Consider the following 10811-nt stretch of genomic DNA (forward strand, 5'->3'; position numbering starts at 1 on the left):
ATTAATTATAATATTTTTATAAAAATTAATACAAAATTCTTTTATTTTTGCATCTGATATCATTATAGATCCATTAGCTCAAGGTTAAAGTGAATAATAATTTAACACTCACTAGTACGATGTGCAACGGTGGAGTTGTCTTACATAACATGGACTTAAAATGGCAAATTATATTTTTATTGATTACAGAAATAAACGAGCAATTAATTTTATTAGGAACAAATAATGAATTAAGTAAGTTGAAAGTTGCTTACTCTACAATTGCTCCATAGTTGTACGATGCCTTCTTGGGCTTCTACTACTTCTCTTGTTCGTTCTTTGCTGTTTCTTTGTCACTTACACTCGCGAAAAAAAACCATTAATTACCTTCGTGCTTGCATTAATTATATAAAATAGAACAATCGTGTAGCACTTTGCACGGCACTTGCGACATTAATTGCACGCGACGCGCGCTTTATTAAATTGCGATGGGAAAAAAACGCGAAAACTTTGCTCGCGCAAAAGTACGATTTGCTTGGCACTCGAATATTACGCTAAATTCGCACGTCACTCACTGATAAATAGTATATGTGCTCGTTTCAAGATGATTACTGTCTTGTATTAAACATGAATATAAATAAACGAGTTAAAATTAAAGATAAATATCTGTGGATGCAATATCCGAAAATATATTGCTGACTATTTGCGTGGTAAATCTCGTGAAATACGCGTTTTAATGAAAATCATCGTTATATAACCGCCAAATTTTTACTACGTTGTGTTAAAAAATATTACAATATATACGGTTAAATATGATTCTGTTTACTACTTGGCACTCGAATATTACGCTAAATTCGCACGTCACTCACTGATAAATAGTATATGTGCTCGTTTAAAGATGATTACTGTCTTGTATTATAACATGAATATAAATAAACGAGTTAAAATTAAAGATAAATATCTGTGGATGCAATATCCGAAAATATATTGCTGACTATTTGCGTGGTAAATCTCGTGAAATACGCGTTTTAATGAAAATCATCGTTATATAACCGCCAAATTTTTACTACGTTGTGTTAAAAAATATTACAATATATACGGTTAAATATGATTCTGTTTACTAATCAAATGCGTCGCTCGACTTGGAATCGATTCATAGGAATGTATCCGCAATGTTTTGGCCGATTAAAGACCGAGAAATTCAATGATATCATCGGTAATTTTGCTCTGATATATCGTGCGATATGATATCTACGTGAATCGAATTAATGGCTAGTTAAGACGCAATAATTGCAAAAATTAATTAATCACGCAGGTTGAAAATCGCTAATTGTAATAATTGTAGGAAATGTTCGCGTTTGGCATGATTTTAGTATTTGTATTTCGAGAGATAATACGACGATAATAATCATTTCAAGACGGAACGACTCGCGTGACTACCTTTTCGCTCGAATCTCGCCGTGCGAATGATAACAAGATGCATAACGTGCGCGTTGTTATGTTTATATAATTGTTTCTCTCTCTCTCTCACACTGATATTATTCTTATATTTACAGATATAATAATATTCTTGTATTTAGAATCTACGTGTGTACATTATTGTTACGTTTCTCTACAATATAAACATTTTCTCTCGCGTCTTATCAATTATTTTCGTTAGTCATGGAAGGGAATAAAATTTATCTTTAATATAGAATTATCGTTTAGGCACAAGAGGGTGACGAAGTCCTTTAATGAATTTAGAAAATATTTGCGGCACCCGCCGCGATAACATCTTGCCGCGTATCGCAATATTTTCATCTAGCTGTAAGTGGCTCAACAAGCATTGCGGAGAAACGGCGTGTCTGTTCCCTCGAGGCTCTTATCACTTGTCGATTATCTTGAAAATTAGGTTTCTTCAAACTCATTCGCGGCGCGCCCGAACGGGCTACCAAGATGTTACACCGTCCTCGACGTTTAATCAAAATTATCGATAAAATCTATTAAAGGTTTCTTCGCGCGAAACAAAGCGCGACTTTTCTTCGCTTAATTAAATTTTTCTTAGCCATGTCTCATCTCTTTAACTAATAGAGTGTTAATTAATTATTATATAAAATATCAGACACATATTTAGCATTAAATGTACAATATAAATTATATATACATATATATATATATATATATATATAAATAATTTCTCTGCAATATAAGAAAGATTGATGTAGATTTTATATAGCATAATGTTTAAAAAAAAAAAGATAAGTTATTGTAAGAAAAAGTTTTTACAAGTCTCGTTTAATTTTTAATAGTCTTAGAATTATATAATAAATAAAATTGATGCATAAAAAATACATAAATACATGTGACTATTAATAAATTATAAAATATTAAAAAATTATATGGTAAATACATGTATTTTAAATGACTTTGATAATCTACGAAACATTTGTATAGATTGTTTTTAATACGCAGAAATTTTTTCATTTGTAACAATATCGATATTAGCGTATTTTTCGAAGCATCCTACTACGTGAAACTCGTTTTCCGTATAAATATCTGCTCCGAAGCTTACTGTGCGTTCTTTTTCTCCGTGAATTCTTTCCGAAAGAATTTGATTTGTTCGTTCGCAGTGCGAGAAGGACGAAATCTTATTCCAATGGATCCGAACGGACTATCGGATCCTTACGTTAAGCTGAAGTTAATCCCGGACTCGGACAACGTAAAGAAGAAAACAAAGACAATCAAGTCGTGCTTAAATCCAGAATGGAATGAGACACTCATCTTGTAAGTCGTTTCGCTCGCTTGCTGAGTCAAGTTTACGTCGGACAATTAGATATTTATTCTTGAAGATTAAGATGTGTTTTTTTTTTTTAACGATAAATCGTTTCAAGATGTTTCCTTCCAATTGAGCTCCATGAATATTAAATAACTTAAAATAGTACACGTTTCCGCTTATTTATTTGATTAATTAGGTACCTACACAAATTGTAATTTCATCCGAAATGAATTTAACGCGCGCGATTCAATCTTCAATCTTTAAAATTTTACAAAACATCGAATTATGCAAAAGATTTTAAATATTTTTTCTTGCAACTTTACAAAATTTTAATTTTTTTTAAATGTTAATTTTTTTTTTTTACTAAAGTATTATAATGACATTTTGTTGATCAACATTATTTGATAAATCATATATTAACAAGTTAATTGATTTTTTAAATAAATCAGATCTTTCTCTATCTTCTCAAGCTCTCTATATTATGACATATCAAAGGATCGATCACTTAAGTAGGAAGAGAGTACATCTTGAAATTGAATTATAAGAGATTACAAGAATTGCTACCTTTGTGAGATAAAGCAGCGCTTAGCAATCTGGCTTTTACTATTAGCGACCTGAAACCCGAGGATAAAGATAGGCGGCTATTGATCGAGATATGGGATTGGGATCGAACGTCCAGAAACGATTTTATGGGATCCCTATCTTTTGGCATATCGGAGCTTATTAAAGCGCCCGCGAGTGGTTGGTTCAAGCTCCTCACTCAAGAGGAGGGTGAGTTCTACAATGTACCTGTTCCTGAGGAAGGCGTCGACCTCGCCGAGCTTAAAACCAAAATGCGGGTATTTATTTACTTGGCAATGTTGCAATTTATATTTAAAATATAAAAGCAGAAAAATAAATATTTATTATTTTAAGATTTAAAATGAATGAAAATTAATGAAGATTCTTGTTTTGAAATAATCTATTTAAAATTGTGAAATTATTTTTTCGACAAATATAACGAAGTGATTTTAAAATAATTCATTAATCGAAATATTACATACGCTTTCTATTTTGTATTTCGAATAATAGAATTGCTTAGTTTTATAATAGAATTGCTTAGTATCTATAGTATGTGATTTATACGCGGGTATATTTCACGGACTTTATTTAGAAAACTTCGGTAACGAAGAAGACACATGCGGCCCACGATAAGGATGTGCCGCACAATATGGGCAAGAGCGATCTGATACGAGCTAGCGACTTTAATTTCTTAATGGTACTCGGCAAAGGCAGCTTTGGCAAGGTGAGTTTTAACGATTTCGAGAGGTGGCTATAATTCGAATTCGACTACATCTCGACCTCGGAATCAATAATTAATTCAAGGTCTTGCTGGCGGAGAGAAAGGGAACCGACGAGCTGTATGCTATCAAAATCTTGAAGAAGGACATTATTATCCAGGACGATGATGTGGAATGCACGATGGTTGAGAAACGTGTACTCGCGCTCTCGAGTAAACCGCCCTTCCTCGTGCAATTGCATTCTTGCTTTCAGACAATGGTACGGATAGCACTTTTTTGCTAATCTAGATTACGTAAATTTTTTTACTTATTATAGATTATAAATTAAAAGATTAAATATAAGTTAACGGAAAATTAATTATTTCATTTAATTTATTTGTATATTATTTTATTTGCATATTGTACTGTAAATTTTAAGATAAGTATTAAAATATTTTGAATACATTAAAAATTTTTTCTCTCTAAAATAGAAAATTAAAAAAATTCTGTTGGAAGGCAAAATCTACTTCAAACGTGTAGAAAAGTATGTGACACTCTCGTTTATTCACTTTTCAAAATTTGATTCAAACGTTATCAAAATGGTATAATCTGCTTATTAAGTTTTCTATTAAATTTTCTCAAAGAGGGGAACGTTGAGTGAAAAGCACATAAGCTCTCTTATATGCGGGCGATGTGAAACACGAATGAAAGATTAACTGAAACACTTGCTTGCGGCTTACAAAGATCCGCTTTCTGCTTTCCACCTCAGGATCGTCTATACTTCGTAATGGAATACGTGAATGGCGGCGATCTGATGTACCAAATACAGCAGTGTGGCAAATTTAAAGAGCCGGTGGCAGTGTAAGTATTTTAACGTCCGTGAACGTGCTCCGCTTTAACTTGCGGATCGATATCCTTAACTCTATTAAAGCGCCGTGAGACGATGACGACGACGCGACAACTCTCGAGCGATTCACGTTGTCGAACTTTCTCAACGCATACGAAATGAATACGAAATGAATACGAAATGAAAACCGATTGTATCCGGGAGATGTGTCTCGTCAAGGCAGACGTGCTCGCGCGTCGTCTCGCTTCGTCGTCATCATCATTGTCATCGTGACCTTAAGTTTTGCTCATTAATCATAACTGTACCCGTCATAAAACCCCGATTATTTTACTTGTGTCCATGGCATGTTTCACCAAGTTTCACACAAATCTTATTCTCAAAGCTCCGCGATTGATCTCGACACGACGAGTATATCGCTCTTTCATCGATTTACGTGTCTCCCTCCACATTTGCAGATTCTATTCGGCTGAGATAGCGATCGGCCTGTTCTTCTTACACGCGCGCGGCATCGTCTACCGTGATCTCAAGCTCGATAACGTTCTGCTGGATCAGGACGGCCACATAAAGATCGCCGACTTTGGCATGTGCAAGGAAGGCATTACCGGCGATAAAACTACCAAGACCTTTTGCGGCACGCCCGATTACATAGCACCGGAGGTGAATGTTTGAACAAAACTTGTAATAACATTGTCTTGTGTGGTGTGAAATATTAGCGAATGACGGATATACATTATCACTTCTCTTCCAAAATAAATTTTTCTTTAACACAAGTATGGCGAGATATCATTATATATTTCTTACAATTTTGTTTTAATTTTAATTTTCCATATCTCGATAATATTATAAATCTCAAATTAAAATTTTGTTAAAGTCAACTTCACAAATTACAAGTAAAATATTACTCTCTTCATTGCTACTTTAGAAACTTCATTTTTGGTAATTAATCTTTTATTTTTGAAAATTATTAGCATCTCGTAATTTTTACTACGAAAAATCGATTCTGAATTTCGCAAGATAAATAATAGCGTATATTTTAGTCAATCCGGGAGGATATCAAATAAAATTGAGCTGAAATTTCGGGATTACTTTACCTGTCAGAATTACGTTGTTCTTTATCTCTACGCAGATTATCCTATACCAACCTTATGGCAAATCCGTGGATTGGTGGGCTTACGGTGTATTGCTCTACGAGATGCTAGTGGGCCAACCACCGTTCGATGGCGAGGACGAGGACGAACTTTTCTCCGCGATTACGGACCATAATGTCAGTTATCCGAAGAGTCTATCCAAAGAGGCCAAAGAAGTTTGTAAAGCGGTAAGCATGTCTTCTATATCCCAATATTACCTCGATAGCTTCCAGGAATTTGAATATGTTTAAACAGAATTTTAGACTTATTTAAACATGTTCTAAAGGGAATAATCTTCTTTAAACTAGCGTAAATTTTTGCATCTTTGATATTAAATAATTAAATAAAATTTCTACTTTTAGCTGAATATTTCATAAATTTATAAACGATTTCTGATGCGTGATATGACAGAGATGCCAGCTGAAATTTAATCTGTACGCAGAAATATGTATATAGATAACGTATCGATCTGTTATTAAAAAAGATACGAATGAATTTTGAAGGCCTATGAATTTTTAACTCGCATAAAATTTATTTGTATAGTTCCTCACAAAGAATCCGAGCAAGAGATTAGGATGCGGAATGCGCGGCGAGGATGACGTGCGGATCCATGCGTTTTTCCGGCGTATTGACTGGGAGAAAATAGAGAATCGCGAGGTGCAACCACCCTTCAAGCCAAAGATTGTAAATATTTGTCGCAGACAAACATTTTCGAATTTATTTAAAACAAAAATGCTTTTAACGATTGTTCTTTATTTGTATAGCAACATCGTAAAGACGTGAGTAATTTCGACAAGCAGTTCACCTCAGAAAAAACGGATCTGACTCCCACGGATAAGCTGTTCATGATGAACTTGGATCAGACGGAATTTATGGGTTTCTCGTATCTCAATCCAGAGTTTGTGCAACACGTTTAAGCGAAATACTTTATCTCAGGCTCGTACCTATCTTTCACTTCATTCCTCGTCGTTCATCTTTCTCTTTGTCACTCAGGGCTCTCTCATCCCTCTCTCTCTTGCTCTCTATCCGTTTTCTCTCTCTCTCTCTCTTTCTCTCGCTCTCTGAATCTCGCTGTAGCATTTTCGTGATAAAACGAGCGAGAATTTGGTGCGCTATCGTTTTTGAATTTCATTAAGAATTCACGCGAGATTCACTGATGTATTTTTAAGCAGTCGCGCGATAGTCGATTGTATATCACTACGCTGTAAGAAAGATAAAACAAGAGAAAGAAATACGGCGTAGGTGCTGAAGATTCGATCCAAATAATTATCGCGAGAAAAAAAACGAACGAACGGAGAAATAGCACGCAAAGAAGAAACAGCACGGTAAGAAGGAAATTTCAAAATCGATGTCTTCGTTTTCTGCGTATATTATTATGCATTTACTTCAGTAGTCTCTCTACTGTCGCCTTCCAGAGTATATATATAATATATATGTAATTATATATACATATACATAATATATATATACATAAAGTCATTACGATATATATTACATACATATATATACATAAATAATATATATTATACATTATAAATTTCTATCGATATTTCGTTAACGTTGCACTTCTCGTCGGTTTAATCTTCTTAAGTAGCGGATCTTTAGAAAGTTGGGTCCTTAGATTCTCCGGACTCACGACGGGTTAAGAATTTATTAGTGCTACGTTGAGATCGATTCTCATATTGACACATACATGCACACATACACGCACATACACACACACACACACACACACAGATACATACGCACACATACATGTATACATATAGGACTACACTCACACGTAAACATTCACACGAACACAAGTGACATATGTACGATATTTTTTCCTTTCTCCCTTGTTCGTTGCGGAAGCACGAGTCTGAAGTGTCTTTTCTAGTTTTTCTCCGTCGTTCTTCGATAGGAACGCGGATACGACTACAGGAACCATGCTCGATAAACTCTCGTATGTATACCTTATATCAGTAAGTAATGACACAGAAAGCGATTTTGATGTGAGCCGGGGATGCGCTGAGTCGATCGCGGCCTGTTAATAATAAGTGAAGAGCTCATCGCGTCGAATAATACAGAGGACGAGATCAACACAAAAGTCTCGCATTTATGCGGGAGGGAGAGGAGGGGGGGGGGGGGGGGGGATATAGTCGACAATATAAACACCGGCGTATGCGCCAACGTGTAAAGTTTTATGTATTCTTCGTTGATGTAATAATACGCCGTGGCGATATTATTCGACACGATAATATTTTACATGCGGGATGCGCGAGAATATACAATTAACTCTCTGCGAACACAGTCTCTCTGCGATTACGTAAAATTTTTTATCGCACCGTTATACGCGGATTCTCTGATTTTACGTGTGATATATATTATTATAGATACGACGCGAAGAATTTATTCTCGTGTGGTACAATTATATAAGGAAATAAAGATTTTATATTAAAATAATGATAAGCATATTTATCGCTTATGAATACGTTTATCATTATTATGAATAATGTTTCCCATGCGAGCGAAGGATTATTGATTTTGCATTGTCTTGACAATCGAAAGGATCAAGAACAGGGTCTTGGTCCACTTAGCGCTTTCCTCGCGCATCTTTGTAATTACATCGGTGCGCTCGCTTTTCTCGCCGAGTCTCTTCGATTTGTCTCGTCGAGAAGGGCACAATTATCGGAGGGAGCTTAGTGAAACTTAGTACAAGCGAGTACATAAACAAAAAGTAAGGCATACTTATGCAACGTTTTTCTCCTCTGTTTCTTCAATGATTGCGGCACGCGCGTGCGATCAATAGCGTTGTTAATAATTATAATTGATTAATGCGCATATATAATTATATTGTAGACGTAGTTGATGAGCTCACAACGCGAGCTTTCTCTTCGTTTTTGTACATCCGGTATTGGCAAATCGACAAGCGACTATTCTTCGAATTTATTTGTACGATGCAGCTACAATTGCTGTAATTACGGCGAAATATAAGATTGCCAAAGCGGAAAAATAATGACAGAGATTTTTTTGCGCTTCGAAGATCAAATCGTTGCAAGAGAATAATTGCAATTGCTCGTCGAGTTGCCGCATAAAATACAAAATTCTCAAGGATGAGCTCGTATCCTTTTTCCCATCTCGTCTCTGTCTTTTTACGTATAAGCGATGAATCTTCAGAATTTAATCGCGTATTGATTAAATAATTCACAATTTAATTACGGTAGGATTCAAACTCCCTGTACGATATTCTCGATACAAGAAGGAATCGTGAAATTGCGCTCAACGAATAATGAGATTTTTTTGTATAAATGTTATGTACTGGATATCTTAAATTAAAAAATATGTTACATTTTTTTCGTTGCTGTGTAAAGATACGCTTTTACGGGCACCGCCATGGTAAAAGGATACGAATTCGCGTTTCTTTCAATTCTGAGAGTATCAGTTATTTTATTGAGCGTGTTCCGATAATATAAAAGATTTAATATAACTCTCTCGCCCTTTTTCTCAACGGGGTGATTCTTGTTCTTCGATCGGGCGTCTTCGCGCAGTCTCATCGCGAAACCATGTTCTCTTTTTAACGTCGGGCTGTCTGATACAATTTCGAGGAATCGTAACTCGCAAATTTATCAATTGAACCAGCAGAATTTTGTTCTTTCGTGTATAGCGTATATACGTTGTTAATTATAATTTATATATATTGTCTCATATTATACATATGTATAAGTCGATGTGGTAGTTGACCTACCTAGCTCTCTGCATATCTTGTGTTCTCCGCATTCATTCGTTCGTATCTTCGGATATTACGATTATACAATATATTTTTTGCTTATCTACGATATTATGGCAACTTTAAGTAATATAATAAAAAAAATTATTGCGCCTGTTAAAATAAAATGATCATTCCACGCTTGCAGTCACGAAAATCTGATGCCTTTTTTGTGAAAGACGGTACGACGATAACATTCGTTGTTAAAGCGAACCTCGAACATCCTTGCAGGAGGCTGCGCGATCTACGTCCGAAATCTATTTTTGTACTAAAAAAAGATGAAATTCAAGAAAGGGAGGCTATATCGCTTCTCTTCTTTTCCTATGTGCATCTATCTAGTAGATATCTTGTTGTCACATTTGTGGCACTTCTTGTAGCTTTCTAGTCTGTACATTGGTACAGGCGTTGTAAGAAAGCACCATTAAGGGTAGCTAATAAGTCACAATCGCTGATGCATCTATTTAGAAGAAAGAGAAGATGCGTGTAGGCTGCAAACTTTGACAAGAACAAAAATACAATTTCGCGACAAGGCATTTTTTTTTATTTTTATCAACTGTGGACTTATCTATAAAACTAAGTTATAAAAAATTTAATTCTAAACAGTACTTTATTTTAATATAAAATCTTTATTTGAGATATCTATCTTTCTCTCTCTTCTTTCTATTTTGTTTACTTTTTCTTTTCTTATAAAATTGTCGTTTTATTCAAGAGTGCAGACGCTGTTTTTTTTTTTCGAAAAATAAGCGTGCAGCTAGTTTCATAATACATACGAGCACAGCATGTTTTTATTTTTATAAATAAAAATTCTTTTGTACTGTTTAGAATTGAATATAGAGAAGATGCATTGGGTTTACGTGAAAGACCGACACTCTCATTCTTGGCAATCCACTCTTGCTTCTGTGTAACTGATCAGCAGCAAGGATTGATTTGATGATAAATACTTGAAAAGTGGCAAAGTCTTTAATGACGAATGTCGAATAAGTGATAGTGATTTTATAACAATGGTGCTGGGTTTTTTTTTTCTTAATAGAGACGTAGCGTATCAGCTTCCATGGCAGCTGCGTCTCTATTGTCGATCTCTCTGTCTATCTCTCTT

The 10811-nt window shown here is 34.9% G+C and overlaps 1 protein-coding gene across 2 annotated transcripts in view; it reads left to right on the forward strand.

The window, feature by feature from the left end:
• LOC115243668 (protein kinase C, brain isozyme) overlaps positions 1-7251 on the forward strand; it is a 56987-nt gene extending 49736 nt beyond the window's left edge. For both annotated transcript variants that reach the window (XM_029820830.1, XM_029820829.1), the window contains exons 6-14: positions 2589-2742; positions 3345-3573; positions 3888-4019; positions 4100-4273; positions 4763-4854; positions 5296-5497; positions 5967-6155; positions 6511-6651; positions 6732-7251. In XM_029820830.1, coding sequence (XP_029676690.1) covers positions 2589-2742; positions 3345-3573; positions 3888-4019; positions 4100-4273; positions 4763-4854; positions 5296-5497; positions 5967-6155; positions 6511-6651; positions 6732-6884 — 1466 coding nt within the window. In that variant the 3' untranslated portion in view covers positions 6885-7251. The remainder of the gene's footprint in view (positions 1-2588; positions 2743-3344; positions 3574-3887; positions 4020-4099; positions 4274-4762; positions 4855-5295; positions 5498-5966; positions 6156-6510; positions 6652-6731) is intronic.
• Positions 7252-10811: the final 3560 nt, after the last annotated feature.

This window comes from Formica exsecta, unplaced genomic scaffold (assembly GCF_003651465.1).
Source record: "Formica exsecta isolate Colony F162 unplaced genomic scaffold, ASM365146v1 scaffold72, whole genome shotgun sequence".
In the NCBI taxonomy this organism is placed as follows: Eukaryota; Metazoa; Arthropoda; class Insecta; order Hymenoptera; family Formicidae; genus Formica; species Formica exsecta.